General features: G+C 40.7%; 1 protein-coding gene and 1 non-coding gene across 2 annotated transcripts; both read left to right on the top strand.

Moving 5' to 3' along the window:
• LOC147330616 (G protein-coupled receptor 22-like) lies at window positions 1–17,926 on the top strand. The gene is made up of 2 exons (XM_086292322.1): window positions 1–420; window positions 13,984–17,926. Exon 2 carries the CDS (start codon window positions 14,092–14,094, stop codon window positions 15,778–15,780), a length of 1,689 nt encoding a protein of 562 aa, XP_086148448.1. The 5' UTR covers window positions 1–420; window positions 13,984–14,091; the 3' UTR covers window positions 15,781–17,926.
• Window positions 17,927–20,646: 2,720 nt separating this feature from the next.
• On the top strand, window positions 20,647–20,719 carry trnaf-gaa (transfer RNA phenylalanine (anticodon GAA)). The gene has a single exon. It is a non-coding gene; the product is annotated as a tRNA-Phe (tRNA).
• The last annotated feature ends 382 nt before the right edge of the window (window positions 20,720–21,101 follow it).

The following is a 21,101-nucleotide window of genomic DNA, read 5'->3' as shown; positions in this document are numbered from 1 at the left end:
TTGGTCGCTGGGATGGAGCGGCGACTGCGCTCCAGCGAGCGGTTAGCGCATGATCATGCGTTTGGCCGGTCCTTGCGTGGGATGCTGTACAAGTCCGCGGAATAAAAGTGGACAGGTGTAACGCGCCTTGTTGAATGGGGGAGGCTAAGAAAAACGCCAAGACACACTCTCATCTTACCTTATTCGTGAGCGCACAGCAGCCACTGGCTGCGCCCCGTATCTGCAGCCGTGAAGGGTTTTCCCCCCCCTCCCGTTGTAATATTTATGACAAAACGGAGGCAAATTATTCCGGTCACGTTTTTGGCTGACAGCCGGCTGTCCTGGAGAGCGCTGGAGTGAATCGGGGGTCCAGTGCTCGAGAAAGCGCAGCGCACCGACACCTGCAGTAGGATGTAAAGGGAATTCCCATTAACCAAGCTGGTAAGTTTAACATCTGTCTAAGGCACTTTTTCTCATTAGACTTGCTTTTATTAATTCCTAGTATCTTAGGGATAAGATACTAGTCTCATTTGACTAGAAAGGTTTTTGGCTGTCAAATGGATACTGCAAAATAAAACAAATGCTGGGTCTCTTATGGCGGGATAAGACAGTTTTATTGCATCTTACAGGCAACAATAACAAATCACCCTGGTGTCAGAACAGCACATTAGGGGGATCTTTTTAATCGCTTTTTTTCGCTCTCAAATATAAAGTGATCAGCAGGACAGCAATCATTCAGTTTGTGACGGTGTAGATAGGCTTCATCGTTCTGTTCAGTAACAGCAGACAATAAGTTTCTTGTATTGCAGTAAAAAATATATCTAAATCAAACCTTTTTTTCTTCTTCCTTTTTTTTGGGGGGGGGGGGTCACTGTGCTGTTTTTTGCTCTTTTTCTCTGATTCTTTTTGAATATGATCAGATGATGATTTTCATCCTCCAAGTCCCCCATTTTTCAGAGACCCACAGTGATTGTTATGCTTCAGCCACATGCATGCGCCACGCTTGGTGAAGGTGCACCGTTTGATCGTTTTAAGAGCGAGTACTCGGTGCATAAACTAACGTTTTGACGTTTAATGTTTTAGTCAGATAAAATTATTCCACATTAAACATGCTTTGTTGGTCTCCAACTGTTATAACCCACTGATATCATGATTTCAAAGGATAGTTTATCAAGGCTCTCCTGCATTTATTTACATATCTTACATTTATGCATATATGCTTAATAGCATAATATTTTTGGCCGAGCTGCTGCCCTTCATCAAAGCCTGCGAAAAATATCAATATTAATGACTGGATGGTTTGTACTGTAGAGTTTTGATTTTATTTAAAAAGAAAAAAAAATGTGATGATGTCTCACTGTTAAGCTCGCTGGTCTTCCTTAAATTTCCTGGAGGAAATAGCAATGTTTTTTTAAAGTCTACATTATTATGTTGATAGTTTCCCGCAGACTGTCTCTTTGAGTGAGGAGCAGGACGGTTTTAAACACTCCTCTCTTCTTCATTAGATATAAAATAGGAGAGCACTGGTACGCTGGTCTTGTGAGATAGGTTTCTGTCTGCCAAACAACTTTGCACCTGCAAAGCAACACATTTTCCAGTAGTTACAGTGGTGCTGCCCGTTTGCAAGAAGTCATCTGCATGATAAAAATGAAGGAAAATATTTTGCTACATAGCATCATATTTGTGCATAGCAGGAAGCTTTTTATTATTGCATTAATTAATTCATTAATATGAATTAAGAATTTTTATGAACTTTTTTGTTCACTCATTTCTCACATTCTCCTGCATTATTGCACTGAATTCCTCTTTCAAACACCCTCTGACATGTCGTAATCACTTGTAACACCTAGCGCTATATATACTGCAATAATGTGTCAGCTAATTACAATTTCTGCTGAGCTCAGCCTAAAATACTGGGGCATTGTTTTTACCTCAGTGAATCTAACTAGAAAAAAATACATATAAAAGGGGGGTCACTGTTTATTTTTTTTACAAAGATAAACAAAACGCATTCAAAATCCAGCTAAAAAAGGGGCTTGAAGAGTACTCTTCAGGAACACAACCATATCAGTTTTGGTAACTTTTAACCCTTTTTTGGACAAAGATGCATATATAGTAACTTGATTTGGAACATAACAATAAAACCTGTTTTTAAAAAGTCTTGTAATAACAAAAAAGATGAACTCTCTCTGTTGTTAAATTGTATGTTACACAAGACAGATAAATGTATTTCACATGTAGCTTCATGTTGAGTGTCATGTATCAGGAGTACAAGCATGCAAAAAACTACGAGTGAAAACCTTGTTTTTGTACATGTGTGCTCATTTAAGAGCTCTGTTTCTTTTGCATTCCCCGCTGTGAGTCTCAAAAGGGCTAATTGTTTTTCCATTTCCATTCACTCTTATATAGTAGCAGCTTGTATGTTTGCTTTGCATATGGGTCATTATGTGTTTGCGATTATGCGTGTATTTATAGAGGAGCTTTGATGCTGCTGGTGGGGACGCATCACGCATGTCACTCTAGATGTCGCAGCACAGTCAAAAGCAGCAATAATTTGTTTCAGCGCAATAACCAATGGAGTACTTATAATCTGACATGCTGATTTATATATCAACACTGAAGTGGAGATGATTAAAGGGTACTGCAGGACAACATCAGTGTGGGGAAAAGTACACAAGATTTATGGGAGAGCTGTTCCTTTGCTATAGTAAGTTCCCATTTTCTCTGTTGGCAGAATCTTGTTTTAACACAACTGATTGTTTTATTATATCCCTTTACTTTTTTATATGTAAGGAATGTGTCAAATTTGTGTTTAATTGTCAATGAAACTTTCAACGACTTAAGTGTCACGTTCAATTTTTGTTTGCTTGTTTGTCGTGAATACGTTTTGATGGATGTGTGCAAAATCACTTTGCAGTCACTGAAAATCTAATTTACTGCTGTCCAAGCCTCCAGCAAGGTTTAAAAGCAGCTGTAATTAAGGACATCTGTAGTTAAATTAATCAAACAGTGTCTATATTTGTATGTTCCTAATTAGAACAATATTTCCACTGCACTGGTCACATCCTTTTTTCGGTTAACCTGAATCATTGATAAAAGCTGTCAGACCTCTGTGCTATTTTTGAACATGAGGTATAAATGCGCCCACATTCGTGCATAAAATTGTCAGAAATTAAAAATATTTTTTAAAGAAAAGCAGCCTTGGGAATAGCACAACAAAGAAAACTCAAGACTTAATAAATGCCATTAACTTCCTTGTCCACAGAGCGATAAATGATGGCTGAGATTGCTCTTCCTTCTTTTCAGTGCACCACCGGTCACTGTGTGAAATTAAAATCCACACTAAACCTAATTTCCAAATAACACTGTTCCTTGATGTGTGCGAGTGCAGAAAAACAGATAGGTGAAGCAGATGAGGGGGATGATAGTAGAAGCACAGCACACGAAGAGCAAATATAGAGTGAGGATGGAACAATACATCATTAGAAAAGCAGAATGTAGTGAGCATGTGTAAATAGACTATCAAGTAAAGAGAGGCAGAGGCAACAAGGAAGAGAACTCCATTATTCCACCCGTCTGTATACTAACACTGCAGGTTTTTGTTTTTGCTTTGCTTACATAACATATTTGCTTATGATGTAATATAATTACATGTACATATACCTCTGCTACATTGGCTGAAGGTGTGTATAGAAGTTATGGTGTTATGTACACCATGTTTGAGCATGTGTTTGTGTTCCCTTTCTCAGATTAAACTTCTAAATGTCATCAGTATAGATGCTTACAGTGAATCCTTCCCCTCTTGGCCAATCATGCCCTGTCTGCAGGAGATGAATGAAATTAATTGAGATTTAATTGCCTTCTAGAGTGAGATAGCTCAATCATTTTAACCTGGTGCAGACAACTTCATCATCACTTAGATTTACTCCACTGCACTGAAATGCTTTCAAATCTTTTTTTTTTCTTTCATTTTCAGCTTTTGGACCTCTTGAGCTGCTCCCCAGTTCTCCTAAGCTCAGGCACTGAGTGGACATTGAGTGTGAATCTGCTTCAAAGAGCAGAGAGAGAGAGAGAGAGTGCATAGAGAGATTTCGCTCTCTGTATACAGAGAGAGCCACTGATTGAAAGCAAGGCCAGGTTTAGTTTAATCTGACTGGGAGCACTACATTAGTGCAAAATTGTCCCATTAGCTTTGAATGATAAATAAATTTAAAAAAAAAAGCTGCTCTGTTGCTGACACACAGTTTCAGTGGGTCACTTTCTTTTACACCCTTTTTTGAGATTTTGACCATTAGTAGTGCAGTGGAGCAGTGTCGTTATGCTTGAGTTGCTGTTTTTGCTTGTACAAAGCTGCTCATGCACAAATCAGAGAGCGACAATGGTCTCATGCTTTTATACTTTTCCACTGATACAACCTTAATGAGCCAACGATTGCAGGGAAACATGCAAAACATTTCGATAAGCCTAAAAGAATTAATCAAATTCGATGTTATTGTGCAGTAAACTGAGCCTAGCCAGGATTGATAACATGAAAATATGCTTGTTTAGCATACGACTCCACAGAACACAGTGAAAAAGATCTTATCTCTCTCTTTGCAAATGCAAAGAAAATAAAGGAGCCACAATCCAACTTGCTGTTTTGTGTTAACAAACAAAAATACAATCACTGCATCATTGATTCAAATCTTGCACAATTAGCCTTCATGTGTGTGGGGATACTTTTCTTTACATGTACACTATTGTTTATTCTGCTGTGTTAAGCAATCTTTCCAGATGGAGGAAAAACTTAAGTGTGCAAACCCAATTAATGCACTTGTCAAGATTTACTCTGTTGAAACAATGTTGGATGCCTTCCCAGAGAAAAACAGAAATTTCGTACTGAATATCCAAATATTAGGGAACTCCAGATTCCCCCAAGGCAGCTAAACAGCATCTTTAACTGTCCACTATTTATGAACCCCTGATATAAAACTTTGAATGCAAAATTTTTGCTATGTATGCCCGAAGCCCTGTCATCTTTAAGATATAAATGATGATGTTTCTTTCTGAGTTTGCAGACATAATCTAACTGTTTCCCCAGGTTATGTACTAGATAATTTGGTAAGTAAATCTGATACAAGTTTTCAGCAATAAATAAAATAAGAGTCACCCTTTTATTAAAGGATGAAGAAAGACCAATCCCACCATCCTGGGATAAAAGCTCATGCTTGTCTGAGACTTGGAGCATTTATGAATTGATACATTTAGTGTGGCAATGTAGATATGTGTAAAATAACATGGATTCAAGCTACTCTGTGCTAAATAAGTGGCGCTAAGCCTGTTATCACACAGCTGCTGGTTTGGCATTACCAGAGTGTCATTAAAGTGGCTGCAGAGCTCACACTGTGACTTGACTATTTATTCACAACACTCCAGTACAATATAAATCATGAGAGGTGGGCACAGCACTTGAGCGTGATGACTCCATTCAGACTGGCCATTATTCCTGGTGGAAAATGCTGCTGAAATGGAAAAGTGGAGGGACACATTGCTAATCACAATCACTTTAGAGCACATAAGAAATGAAGGGGCATTTATCTATCCTGTTTTGTTGTCTTATATAATTGCTAATCCTTTCCATTCTGTCATTATGTGGCAGTGGACAGCCTCCTCCTCCACCTCATCATCGTCATCATCATCATTATTATTGTTATTGTTATTATTGTGTTTTATTTATGCTTTGACCAGCTCTCACACTTGATTTTAATCGCTGCTTCTTTTAGAAAGCTGTGATTGCACAGCAGCCTTGATTAGTGCTTATTGATGGGTGGTGTGTGCAATAACAAAATTATGGGCTTGACAGTTTAGAGCTGGATAGATGATATAGAGGAGTATCTTTAACGAAAGGGGGGGCCAAATGAAATCCATCGAACGTTCTGTCAGGTGGTAATGATGTCTCACACCCTGTGGACCAGAGCTGTTTAGGGACCAGAGTCTTATTTCTATACAGAGCTGAACTAATAGATTACATACCTGCCTAGCATGGCATCTTTATAGGTAGCACCCTGTCAGAAATAATGTATCATATAGAAGATGTCTGGATATTCTAGTGTTGTGTTATTTTATGCGTCTCTGATGTAATTTGTGTAATCCATGGGAGGCTCCTTGCACAGTTGCATTATAAAGCTAGTTTAATATTAAAAATCACAGTCTGTCCTGAAAGTCTTGGGGGATTACACAAAGATATTGTAGCGTATAAAAGCAAAGAGCCATGTGCTGGTTGTAAGATAGATGGTGTAGGGGGCTGATGGTGTAACTATTCAAAGGAGAAATGGATTGTGGTAGTGAGCGGGGAGCAGACTTTCCCCTCGAGCAAGCACACAACTCACCATCCATCTGCACACCCCTAAGCCTCCCTCCTATCCATCAGTCCCTCACTGCACCTACCTCCTGCTTTTATCTTACCTCCTGCTACCCCCATACCTTTCTCCTCCACTTGTGTGGCTGCGATTCAGCAGTTTCTTAAGCACACAACATGTCATTCACCTCAGATAGCAATCCATCTTTCACTGTATCTGTGGAGTGCAGACGGGCAGGGAGAGCAAGCAGAGACGTGGGCTGGCAGTGGGTGGCAGTTAGTAATACATTGTGGACTACATCGTGTGCTTGTATGTCTTTGGTAAGCTTGGCAGGATTTATGATAACCCATTTTGAAATTTTTATGGGTTTGTGATTGTTTGGCCTCACTTAAGAGAAGTGTTGTTGAGTTACAGGTGGATATTTCCACCTGTAACAAGCACACAGTAATGATCTTGTTGTGTGCCTTTCTCCCGAAGTTCCGAAAGCTGTCCTGATGAGGAGCACATTAGGTAGGTTGGTGCTCTCACTGAACTGGATCTATTGCTGGCCTGTCCAGGCTGCTTTACTGGGAGCCTGCCAGGGATGCTGCTGCCCAGCTGGTGGCTGCTTGCCCTTAGTGCTGCGAGATGAATTACATGGGAAAGTTAAGCCTTTGATCGACTGTCTTGTTGCGGACATCAGGAATACCTAAGAAAACCATGAGTCAGCGTGCCGCATCCGCCATCATCCTGTTTGCATTCACTTTCCCCCCTCCTTATCTCCTCCCCTGTCCTATCACTCTCCCTACTGATTTACTTTCTTCCCTAAATGTCAACTTTTGGTGATAGTCTTGTCGAATCAAAGAACAAAGCCTTTGTTCACATTTTACCATTTTGTACTGACATTTTACAAGGAAAAATCCATCAGAAAAGGAGATAACAGTTTTTCCATATTGTAGATAGGAACCTAAATAAGCCATAGTACAATGAAGCTTCCATCTTTGTACTCAGAGGCAGTGCTCTCTTGGTACAGGTTAATATTATAACATTTTCCTTCTCTCATCGCTTTTGGTAAGAGCCTCGACATTTACATAAGAACACTGACAATCTGACGATCTCCATCCTTGAGGAGAGAGTCACAGTTAAATATCCATCCATCCATTCTCATCCACTTATTCTTATCAGGGCTGTGGAAGGGCTGGAGTCTATCCTCGCTACCATAAGGCAAGTGGTGGAGTACACCCTGGACAGGTCACCAATGTGACGCAGCACAGTTAAATAGTTTTAAACAGATTAAAAGAGATATTTAAGTCCATCAGGAGAACTTAAGAACTTCTTGCAGTAGGAGACACCAAGTTGACTAACTTAAATCAATCCACAGTGCCAGTAAAAGTACTGCTTACTGCATGGAAAAAAAGAGCTGTATATCTGTCATCCTGAAGTGCCTCCACTTCATATTCAGCCTTTGACACCTTTGTCTTATTTTTCCAACTTACAGCAACACTCAGATTCATGAATCATCCAAAGACAACAAACTCTCTGCAGAGATTCTGTGGATATTGTCTTCTGTAAAAATTAGTTTCTTCCTCAGATAGATGCAGTTTGAGCACTAAAAGCTTTCTGTTTTTTTTTTACATAATTGGCCCATCATCCCAAGTCTCATACATACCAACCACTGTCACTTCTATATTGCCTAGGACTGAGGTGAAAATTGGAACATGATCCTAGGCACAGATCAGCACTTTCAGCAGCAGCAGGTACTGCAGATACCCTGCCACGCAGCAGCACGATGGACTGAGGTCACGACACGCAGGACCAGATTCAATAAACTCTTTGTGCTTCACTGCAGACTTGCAAGGAAAATGTGTGTGTGGTTCATGTCCAGGGAGTTCTACTAGTTTTGAAGTGAATGTCAAGTGACTTTACCAATTGAGGTAGCATAATGGAAATGACTTTATAGTGTTTTTACAAAGTTGGGTCTCGAAGCCAAGTTCAATGAAAGGAAAGCAGTAAAAAATATAAAAACAGCGGTTGAGTAAACACAGGTGGCAAAGAGCTGTGCCATTAACTTGGAACCTGAATTTTATCTTGACTTCTACTGAGCTACTGCTTCACTCTGAACTTGTGCAAAGTGGATTTTGTCAGCTCCCTGGTGGCTGCGATTGGAACAATGTATTGTACTCTTGCTATAATTATTTATATACAACCTTTTCTTCATCTATTTTTCTCCTTCTCCTCGCTCTCTCACAGTAAGAAATATGGCAAGAAACACCTCACGCCATGTTGTTTTAGATGATGCCTGGGACGCAAGCATGCCGACTGTTTGTCTTGTGCTGGGAAGAAGTAATTAAGCCCCTGGCAGCAAACTTGTTGTCAGGAGTACAAATTAAATACATGGAGAGCTTGTTTGTACCTGTGTGCAGAGTGAATGCAAGATCACAAAGCAGGAGGAAAGTTCGAAAAGAAAGGAAGAAAGTGAAGTTTTTGGCACTAACGGGATCTGCTTTACTATTCACCCTCTGATAATGTGAGAACAGGCTTGACAGCTTGTCATCTCCTGCCCAACACCTATAACGACCCCGACAGCAGGGCCCAGGAAGCTGTGAAATCTAGGACACAGTTTGTTGTTTTGGAGAGAGTCATACAAGCTACAGTAAATGAGAGACCAGATGTGATGAAAACATCTGTAAAGCCTGAGTAAAATCTCCCGATGACAGCTACTCATTCAGTTCCGCACCGAACCAAGCAGTCATTGTATTTCGCTTTCAGTACATGATTGTAAATTCTGCTGGTGATTGATAAGAGAAGACCCATGGGGCTACCCAAACCAATTTAGCAGAATTGAACAGTGCTGCTACATTAAACTTTAAAATTGCTTCTCAGATTTATTTGCCTGGTTTAGCACTAAAGGCAAAGTCGTTTTGCAATGTAAAATTTTGTACATGCCTTAAAAATGTAGAATAGAATAGAATAGAATTCAACTTTATTGTCATTGCACATGCACAGGTACAGGGCAACGAAATGCAGTTTGCATCCATCCAGAAGTGCTTTAGTGATATAGATGTATTACAATATATATTAGCAATAATATAGATATGTGAGTATATTACAGAAATGGGTCTATTATGGTATGTTATAATGTACACGGTATGAAGTATGTTGTGAATATTCTATAACTATAAGTATGTACAGGCTGTAGTGAGTACAAGCTATGTACAGGATATGAACAGGATATAAATATGAAAAACTATACAGAATATGAAATGAAATAAATAACTTTACAGAATCTGGGATATACAGCTATACAGAAATGGGAACTATGCAAGTTGTAAACAGTTGTAGGATTAAAGATTATCGAATGTACAGAATGATTATTTACACAGAGCTATACAGTAGTGCAGTTAAGATAAGTGAGGGTGTAGATAGTTTCTACAGAGGCTATATAAAGTAATAAGTGGGATACTTTGTTTCAGGGCTGAAGAAATACTTAAAAAAAAGTTTCTTAGCCAAACTTTAATTCTAAGGCATTAATGTAGGGGTAGCTGGTGTTTGTGTTGCCAGACAGTGCTACAGCATGATCTGATGGCTTGACTATGATGGCTGGGAGGAGAGGATGTGGTAAGTGGTGTGCAAGGAGGCATAAGTGTGACGAGAGTTGCGCAGGGAAAAACAGACCAGAGACAGACAGCCCTGTCTCTTTAACCCTGTTCTCAAACATTGTTGTATTTACTGTTTAATTTATCAACTGCCTGCTCTCCACAACGATGGCCCAAAAGGTTGAAATCAGAGACAATGGAAAGAATTTATCTCTAGGCAGAACCGCTTGTCCTCCCTCGATTGTGGGCAGAGTGGACACTTGACTTACTGTCCCATATTTAAGTACAAAGTGGTGTTCTACAAGGGTATGTTCAGGCCATGGACTCTATAAAACATTGACGTAGCTTCTGGAGCACAAACATTAAGCCAGTGCAGAAGTGCATTAACCCTGCATTCGATCTGAAGACCACCAGAAGACGATAGCTGTGGTTTCAGGAAGACTGCTAGCTCTATACAGGGAAATGGCTTTCTGTCTTCCTCTGTAAGCACTGTCCTTCTGAGTCCATGGGCTCGGGCCACGTCGCCTGAGCCCACTTTGTTGTGCTCAGTAGTGGCTTACGTATTTGCTTTGTTAATCAAAATGATGCTGGTTCAAGCCCAGCTGAAAACCAGAAAGGGTATCTGGTATAACTGTCTACCACTTACTTTAAAATCATTAATGACATTAATCTTTGAGACAGAGATTCAACATTAACAGAAATACCTGTACTTTTTGGGATTTAGAGATTGAAACTTCAAAGGATCTGTTTTTTGATTGTAATTACACTCAAACCTTTTGGATAACACTTCAAAATTGGTTTTCTGAAAAATACTATCAAGCACCCATATTAGAATTTAACGATATTAAACTTGGTCTTAAAATGATGGACAGGAAAAGGGAATTACTGTACCACATCTTTGTTATTATGGCCAAACAATTTATCCACAGATGGTGTTTCTTAAATAATGGGCATAATTTTCAGGAATAACATGATTGATTTTTAAGAAGACATGAAACATAAAAAGTAAACAAGCCTTGGACATTGCAAAAAACATTCACCTATTGTTTTGTGATCAGACATCTGTATTTTATTTATCATCTTCTTAATATTTTATGTCATTTTTTTTCTTGTTGTTAACAGTTACGTGTGTGCTCGAGTAATGTCATGCTGGCTATGTTTATGGTTCTGGCACTAGCTGGTTAACTTCAGTGGACATCTATGCAACACAATACACAGACATCCTAGCAGTTAATGTTGGGTTTACAATCAATCCAAAAATCTGTTCCTTTCTTTAACTTTCACCTCTTTTTTCAAACTTTCAAGCAATCGTACAATTTGTACCTCTAAGTTTGTTTTTCCTGTCGTTCCCCCGCCTGTCTAAATTGGCAATCACACTGTTGATGTAATTTCAGCTGGCAAAGTTTCCCCTTGTTTACAGCCATCTTCTGTTGCCACAACTCGCTCAACCCAACAACCCACTTTCTCACAACACCCACACCCTGTGACTGATTGCAAAAAGGATGCCACAATGACACAAAACACTTGTTAGAACTAAAGAAATAAATTGATTGATGATGATGATTCTTGCAACTTTCTTCAGTTACTGTGATAACGACTTGCACGAGCAACCTCAGGTGAACCTTAGTGTTTTAAGTTCTCACTAAAAGAACAGAAACACCTGTGATTTTTATAAAAACTCCCCAAAGTTTACCCGTCTGTCTGCTTTAATTTTATTCTCCCCACGTCCCTGTAAAAACTAGGTTATTGTCAGTTTTGGTGCCCGCAGGTCGAAGTCACAGCTGCTCATATAAAGGCCTTCTGACATTTTGTCTTGCTGGGAGCAAACACATGCTAACTTTGATGTTTTCTACTCTATTGCCTCTGTCCCTTTGTAACTCTTACGGCTTCATCCCAAGTATCCTCTGTCACAGGAGTCATTAGCCATAGAAAAGGATAAATTGCACTTGTTGAAAGCTATGTCGTCTGCCTTTTTGCCGGGCCGCTACACAGTCATCCTCTTGTAATTATTGGCAGGACAGTTAAGAGTAAAAAATGATGACCTGGTGTTTGCTGAAAGAGATTGACTTGTGGATAATTTTATTCTCTGTTTTGTTGTCGCAATGTCTGTGAAAAATACAGTTTAGGTGACAGGTGACTGTTGTGTTACACCTTTCAGTTTTTGTCAGCCATTTATTGATTTAAAAGTCTTTCCCAACCCTAATTTGCCACAGCAGTTAAACAACACTCACATGTGCTGGAAAGCACAATGCTGACAATGTTGCCACTGTGATTGGTTTAAGCGAGTGTTAGCTCCATGACACTCTGTTGCAGCATGTTGTTCGCCATATTGATCAAAGACAAACATAACCAATATCGCTAACATTAAAAGATCTAAGCCCACTTAGTTTTAAAGTTTCACTCCTGTGATGAGGTCTGTGAATTGATTCAGTTTTTATGATTCTGAAAAAAAAATCATAAAAACTTCAGTAATAAAAGTGGGAAACACCACATTTTACTTTCGGTCCCCTGAGCCATGCGTGATACTTTGCCTTGCAATAATGATAAAGTAAAGAAAACATCTTAAACTGTAGTTAAAACACAGGAATTGAACACAGTCACTCATAACTGTTTTATCCGGCCTCTCAAAATCAAAATGAGACCACAGGTACACTTGGGAGGGTGTGACAGGAAGTGTGTTTATGTGCTCCCTCGCCTCAGGCTTGTTAAATTGGCAGATCGATGATGCTTTAAATCAATGTTCCAGCACCACCGCAAACCCCATGAAACCCATTAGCGAATTAAGATAGACCACTGTTCCGCATTGAGTCCTGCTCTGCCTGCAGGTGCTTTCCACATGACAAATGGGAGGGAAACTGTGAAATAAAACAAAGAGAAAAGGGCAAACGAGAGGGTGAGAACAAAAAGTGTGGCAGAGGAAAGCTTGGGTCAGCGCTGCCGCTGATCTGTAGCTCCTCTTTAGACAGACACTCGAGGGAATACTTTAATTCCTTAAAGCAAATCATGAAGGCATCTTCTCTTGACCTAATCACTTTGTATGATTCCCTCTAATGCAAGAGAGCGTTCAACCAGCCGTGAATAACATGCTGTACATGCAAAGCAGTCAGCCAGCAAACTGAAAGGCAACAGAGTAGAAAGGGATGTGGAGGATGTAGGAAGGAGAAGGAGAAAGAGGGGGTGTGGAGAGAGGATGCCAGGGGAGCTGGTCTTTCTCTGATAGCATTGTTTGTGCGCCACTGTCTGTGGATCATTGATCTATTCGTCTTCGTTACATTTCCCTGTGAGAACTATTAACTGCTGCCACCCTCAGTTGGCTGCCTGCAATGTTGACATGCACTGCAAATGTCCTTGCTACCAATGCTCCTGCCACCTCTGCTCCTGAAAGTAGAAGCTGAAGATTTTATATAGCTGGTGAAAAAAACAAAAAAACAGAAAGATGATTTAACAACAAAGCTTGACACTTATTGGATTTGTACGGGTATGTCGTAAATTCACAAGGTGGGTTGTTAATCACTTAGGAATGGGTACTCGTAGAGGTAGATGTTAGACACAACACGTAGTACGTCACTGACATCTTGACGGTGCAGGTGTGTTGGTTTATTCCTGTTTATCTGTATATGCTTTATCCAGCCAGCTTTCTGACCCACATAATGTATGTTGCATAAGAATGAATCAAACATTCGCCCACTCATGTTTATGAGGGAATCTTTTTTTCTTTTTAATTCTGCATACTATGTGGATTATAGGTATATTCACGTACACCCCGAGACACATCCTGCCCCACATCCTCCCTGAGTTGTTACCACTGTCTGTATGAAGCATGTTGTTGTTTCACTGTTGAGGCCAGCGAGACATCATGGGTCATCAGCAGCAGCTTGAACTGCACCCCACGACTCCGCTCGACTGCCGAGATCACTTTCACCTCCCTCGTAGCTTCAGCTAGTAGCTTCCCCTCGCTTGTGAAATTTGACAAGTTTGACTTGTACTTGTTGTGCAGCGTTATTTTTGAGTAAACTGACTGCCGAACTGCTTGATCACTCTCTGTCTCTCTTTCTTTTCTCCTCCATGTCTGTTCTTTTTATTTTTCTTAGATACAACCACATCTCCTCCATCGCTGTCTCCTTTGAGCCAGAGAAGAAGGGAACATGGTCAGGTACGCCGGCCTCTGTTGCTATGTGTAAAGGACTGCCGCGGCGTCAATGGAGACCGAAGGCTATCGTGACCTCCTGGAGACCAGTGATGGCCAGGGGGTAGGCCTGCTGGATGGAGGGAGTGAGGTGGGCGTGGAGGAGGGCTGGAGCACGCCCTACCCTCTGGGCTTTCAGGTGTCTCTGACCACTGTGCTGATGCTGGAGCTTGTGTTGGGCTTCAGCAGCAACCTGACCGTTCTTGTGCTGTACTGTGCTCAGTCCAACCTGGTGGACTCAGTCAGCAACCTGGTCACAGTCAACCTCCATGTGCTCGACATACTGGTGTGTGTGCTGTGTCTGCCACTCACTGTGGCTGTGATCCTGCTGCCAGCAAATGAAAATGGAGTTAGCAGCCTGGCCACACTTTGCTGCTTCCATGAGGCCTGTGTGACGTTCACTAGCGTGGCTACGGCAGTCAACGTGTTAGTAATCAGCTTGGACCGATATGACATCTCAGTGCGTCCAGCCAGTCGTCTGCTGACCCCCAGACGTGCTGCGCTACTCTTGGCAACTGTGTGGGCCTTGTCTCTGGCCGTTTTCTTCCTGCCCTTCCTTGAGGGGGACTTCTTCTCTTCAAGGGCTGAGGATGGTGAACATGAGGAGCTGGAAAGGCAGAACAATGACTCTCAGCTCATCACTGAACAGACCACCACTTTTTCCTCACTGTTCCCTTCCTTATTACCCACAACTACACCTCCATCCCCTTCACAACACCTGCCTCCAGTATGGCAGAACAGGACATTGCTTTGTGTTGGAGGGCAGGGGTATTACACAGGCTTGGCAATGTATTACCACCTGCTCCTCCAAGTGCCCTGCTTCTTTATCGCTGTGGCAGTTATGTTGTTCACTTACTCCAGGATCCTACAGGCTCTCAACATCCGCATCGGCTCTCACATGATGAGGAGTACCCGTGCAAAGGACTCCACCTGCAGGATACGCTGCAGGAGGCAGAGGAAGAAGAACTTAAGCCTGCCCACAGAGGTAGTGTCCTCCAACCAGAACCAGAACCTCAGTCATCCTTCCCTCATTCCCTCCCCCACGCCTACACCGACATCACCCCCGCCACTCTCCTCCATGCCCCAAGGGATGTCTGACAGTGGAGCAACAGTCACCACTGTCAGCACTGCAGCGACCACCCCCATCGCAACCACACCCGCCACCCCAGTTTCTCCAACCCCACCTTCAGCCTCAGCTCAGACCCACGCCAACACACCACTGCCAGCTTCCTCCATGGGTGTACAGGCCTCAGTTTCTGCCATCATCGCTTTGCGGCGAGCAGTGCGGCGGCACCGGGACCGTCGGGAACGTCAGCGTCGGGTCCTAAAAATGTCCCTAATCATCATATCCACATTCCTCGGCTGCTGGGCTCCTCTGTCTGCAGTCAATGTTTTAATCCTGTGTATGGGTCCGAGCGACAGCCTGGTGCGGCTCCGTCTGTGCTTCCTGGCCATGGCTTATGGAACCACCATCTTTCATCCTTTGCTCTATGCTTTCACCAGGCAGAAACTGCGCCGCGCACTCAAAACACGTGTTAAGAAAAGGGTCGTTTCACTTCTGCAAGTGGACCCAGCTCCTAGTGGAGGGACAGTTATTCATAACTCTTGGGTAGAGGGAGGAGGCAAAAGAAAGAATCGCAAATCGCGGGTGGAGGGCAGTGATGGCACTGATCGGTGCCTCACAGAGGCAGTGAGGGAATGAGGCTGGTCTTTAGAGTGTGGATGTATGAATATGTGTGTGAATTTGAAGAACTATGTGTATCTTACCAAGACAATGGAGATGGATTGTATAGATGAAGTATAATGATCCATGGGGTGTGAGGAAAACTGACAACCAGCTAGCATATAAAGGTCAGGAGAAAGTCTCTTGACCTCTTGCTACATACAGATGTGGAGAAACATGAGCTCTATTAGAGTCTGCTCTCCTTACCAAGGCTGTCATTAGTCCACTTTCTGACTGACAAGATGGCCAGTGTGTCTCTGTGGCAATACTAGTCAAAACTTTTTATGACAACATCATAGCCATGACTGCTAATAATACTCACATCCACCCCAAATGTAGGGTAAAGGATAGATAACCGCGAATACATACAGTACAGTGTTGCTCCTGCGTGCACTTTCAACTTGCATGTGCATGTACATATGCACAGGTAGATACACACACACTCATCCAATTATTGCACATTGATCTATATTTAATCATTATCTGTGAAAGCACATCAATATCTACCTGCACAGATATTCTCAGTGACAAAAACGAAATTATTAATGGAAGTCTCTGTTTCCCGTTCTTTGCTTTATTTTTTTCATGCCTTAATTGAGTTATTAGTATTCTTATGGTGCTGATTGTCCTGCTGTATGTTTACAACAATGTATCAACTTCGAGTAAACTTGTTTGCATATAGAGAATCAAAGGCAGATAAATGCAAGCATTGAGATTCAAAGTTTACAGGCTCATACTAAACCAGGAAACTGCAAAAAATGAAGAAGACAAAAAACTGATTTAGACCTGATTTTCAATAAACACCATGTTTTAGAAGAATGTGTGCAAGCAAAAGCTAAAAGGCATGAGTTTTTATTTTTTGTTTGTTTTTAAGGAAAAATGAACTTTAATGACCACGGTTATGGAGAATATTTGTATGATAGCGTTTGTTTGCAAGTGTGCATGTATGCATGTGCGTTTGCAAAAGCTGCGTGGTTATGTAAATGAAGAAATGTGTGCGTGTGTCACTGATTATGTGCAATAAACGAGCAAAGCAATGACCCATAGGATGTGAACAAAGAGAGTGTGAACAAAGACCTTTTGGCTTTCAACATATGTTTAACAGAAAGGCAAAAGGAAATCTTCTGATTAACGGGGGGGAGCTGAACATAAAAGTGAACGATATAGAGAATATGTAACTATGTATAAATGGCAGGAAACTGCTAAAAATACTGCTGAAAAAGGATCAACTTCACTTTTAAAGTGATAATTAAAGGGCAATATTTTCTGAAAACTTCAATAATAAAAGGCTCTCAAGTCACAGCAGGTTAACAAGCAAGATGAACTTGAGAGATCAGAACGATGGTGAAATCACCGCAGACGTGAGACACCTCTTTGTGTTAGCTGTTTGTTTCTCTGGCTAGCAGAGTTACTGCTTTTGGTTAGGGGTTTGAATGATCACAGAGACAGACCGCCTCTGGACTGAGTCCTGGACATGTTGCACAATATTGATGTCTCTTTTTCTCCTCAGGGCTTTATGTCAAATTCCCAGACTTGTTGGACAAAAAAAAAACAACCAAAAAAAATAAAAAAATGAAACAAACAAACAAAAAAAAAACAATAAGCCAGCCCTCAATCAACTGTTGTATTATGGGTGTTGCAGTAAGTAAAGATTTATGTCCACTAAGTAGTTAGTTTAACTTTTAACTTTGTATGGACTCAAGACTTGGAGTGCTCCTTCGGAGGGCTTTGGGCTATCTCCTCTTTCATCCTCACCCCTTTTACACTATTTGTGAGACAGACAGAAGGCAGTAATTATTGTGTATTCATGTACATTTTTTCAGGGATGTAAATAATAAAGAGTCTGAGTTAGGTTTTAGTCCAAATAATAATAATAATGATAAAATCTTTTACTTTGGCCACAATCATCTGCCGGACAGAAAATCAGCCATTGTGATAAACTCTTGGTGAGCTGGAAAGTTACTGTAAAGAGAAGATACATGTAAGTGAATTTGTGTTAATACTGTATGTGTGTACACTGTACTGTACATTTATGACCATGTGTATAGAGAAATATTAGTATTGTATAAGATTTATAATATGTGTCATTGTATAGAGCAGAACAGCATCTGTATTAAAAAGGTGATCAAAGTCCATCTGTGTCACTCAATACTCATATCATGTCCAAGGTGATTGTTTTTGTCAACACTCAAATATTGAACTGCTATTATTAGCCAATTTAGTTACACGGGAGAAGCTGTTTTCCCACATGTCTGCGTCGAGTTATTTTAAAAGTGGTTATGGCTCAGCAGGTAGTGCAGGTCGTCTAGCAGCTGAAAGGTCAGTGCAGTCGGGATGACCCTACTTTATCCATCAACAGGGAGTGTGATAGGTAGAAAGCACTTAAGGGATGTCTGTGTCAATGTGACTTGTAGTCTAAAGCGCTTTGATTGCTCAGAAATGGTAGAAAAGCACCATTCAAGTAGTATCCATCCATGCATCAATTCTCCTTAGCTTATCCTTAACAGAGCTGTAGGGGGGAAAGGAGCCTATCCCAGCTGTCGTAGGTCGAGAGGCGAGGTACACCTCGGACAAACTGCCATTCTGTCGCAAAACTAACCATACAAATAGTAGTCCGTTTCTAATATTTGATATAAGAAGACTTTCTATTGGTTAGAGGTACTTGGCTAGGAGAGGAAAATGTGAACACAAAGCCGAGCAAATCATATAGAAATGATACAGATTTCTAACCGAACAACCAAGAAGACCTTTACTACAGACAGACTCGATCATCATTCAGAATTATTGCGGACAAGTATACTGAAAGGTCAAACAGTCTTCACTTCAAGTGATGTCTCTCAAATCTCAAGACTGTTTAACATTTGACAAGGATGTGATCTGTAAAGAGAAGAATAAAATATGACATTTGCGTCACTTTAATTATGAGCAAAAGCTTTTAAGACAAATGAAAGAAAGACATGAATAATGTGATTGGGCTTTATCATAATTGCACCCAGTTATCTGCAGTTTTAACAGAGAACTGTTTGGATTCATCGGGACAACTTGGGAATTCCTCCATCCCTTTTTCTCTGGACCCCACTACCCAAATCTGTCTCTTTTCCCTCAGCTGTTCCTCCCTTTCGACATCTCCTGTTTCCGCTCCCTGTTTCTCTGATTCCTAAATTTAGAAACTCCGTCCCAGATACTTGCAGTATTTAGTGCTGACTGTAGTGAACCCTCACTATGCATCACTCTCATGTGACAACTGTGCTAATATCCAATAATAATGAAGATGAAACCTGTTATTCAGGTAAGCATCTGTCAAGGCGGCTCAATCGCTTGATGTTGACACTTAATTTTTAATTTTACCAGAACAAATTGGTCTGCGCGCGTCACGCATGCACTTGTGTTTGTTACCTTACTGATTTGAGCAGTGAGTCAAAACTGTACATTCCTCCATCCTGCTTGATAATCTCATCAGTCCCCCTCCTCTTTCGCACTTCCATTTTCTTCTTTGGCTCTCCTTCTCTTTATTCTGCCGGTCTGCATCTCTCTCATCTCTTATCCACACTCAGGCCTTCAAGAACAAAAGCGAGGAACAGCTGCAGTGTCTGTGAAGGAAGGAAAGTCACCTTGAGGGATGACAGAGGGACAAAAATGGGAGAGAGAGATTGAGAGAGAGAATGAGAGGCAGAATGGAGGGGAGATTAGGGGGAAAACAGAGAGGGGACGGGAGGCAGAGAAACTGGCATTGTGATATTGTATGACTAATAAAGGGACAGCACTGCATCACTGCAGAACCCTGTTGGAAAAAAAGAGAAGTGTAGAACGATAAGATTAGCAGGCTTTATGGTTTTCTACTTTAGGCCAAGAGGAGTCCCACAATACTGCTTCAGACTACAATTTTATGACAAAGTCTCACACAGTTTTTCTAAAGGCCTTCTTTAATGTGTGTAAGAGTAAATGTAATTAATATCTGGTAGGATGTGTATCAGGAGCACTTTAAGAATGAAGAAATGTGGGCTTTAGATGAAAAAAGACAGTGAAGGACAAATTGCAGAAAAATAATCCAGTGCTATGTCAGAGCATTGGAATACAGCATGCTAGTAAACGTAAAATATGCTGCAATTATTTTGTTAAATATATTTATTTTTTCCCTAGTAAATATGTACTATTTTTATTGCCTTCATTTCATATAAATCCCACCCCATCCCAGCTGAGCAGTCTGAGGTAAATAAAAATCTATTTGGCCTGATTGAAGTAGAGTCCCAAATTGATGATGCATCTAGTCTATGGTGATTTGACCAACAAAATGAACAGAATAAGCTCATTACGATGCTGGATATCCGTTTTACTTTGCAGCTATTTTTATCACGAGCCATAGACAGCATAGCAGCAACAGTAACAGCAACAGTAATAATAATAATAATAATAATAATAATAATAATAATAATAATAATAATAATGAACGGGAACAGCATGTTATGGTCGCCAATGGCGCCATCTTGTGTCCAAACGTTGGAACAATTGTAACTGATCACAGCTGAAATGCAACATTATCTGAAACTTTTCCGTCGTTTTTCGTTCTTTTCACTGTCTTTGTAATAGCAGTGGCGGTATTATTAAAACCTTTATTTTCGTACTGCTTTATGGCTCCCTGTGGCTCAGGACTATGACGTCTAGCGGCTTGAAGGGAAATTCTACCGTTACCTGAGTCCTCTAGATAGCTTTATGGCTCTATCTACTTACGTCAACTATCAGCTGTTGGGAGAGAATACGAAGTTCACATACAAACATATTTACTTCATACGTGTCACATAGGTAAAAAACCATTTGGTATAGATTTACGACGTTGCAGCACATACCGCCGAAATAGCTCAGTTGGGAGAGCGTTAGACTGAAGATCTAAAGGTCCCTGGTTCGATCCCGGGTTTCGGCAGTAATGGTGTTGACTTTTTACCTCTTTTTGACCATTCAATGCGTTATTTAGTAGGACTTTAATTTAAATATGAGCATCCACTAAAAGTGGATCATGTAACGTTTTGCCTAACATGACATAGCATATATTTAAGTATTAGCAACAACTTTCATTTCATCGACATAAAAAATACAAAAGAGCCACATGCCATATTCACTCCTACACAGCTTTATAAAAATGTTTAAATTGTTTATTTTAAGCATATTAGGTTTCACAAATATGCATTGTTTTATGGTTTGGATCATTTTTAACTGAATAATATTCAGTAGTTTTGGAGCATTTAATTATACTAACAAGTTATAAATTAACATAAAAGTGTACGATCTTAGTATCTGAACACATT

Source organism: Aulonocara sp. 'chitande type north' Nkhata Bay, linkage group LG5 (genome assembly GCF_057382095.1).
Source record: "Aulonocara sp. 'chitande type north' Nkhata Bay isolate Kocher_YH1m ecotype deep benthic linkage group LG5, A_spYH_male_GT1.1, whole genome shotgun sequence".
Classification (NCBI taxonomy): domain Eukaryota; kingdom Metazoa; phylum Chordata; class Actinopteri; order Cichliformes; family Cichlidae; genus Aulonocara; species Aulonocara sp. 'chitande type north' Nkhata Bay.
Note: the sequence above shows the minus strand (reverse complement) of the source record. Positions and strands in the feature narration are given on the sequence as shown.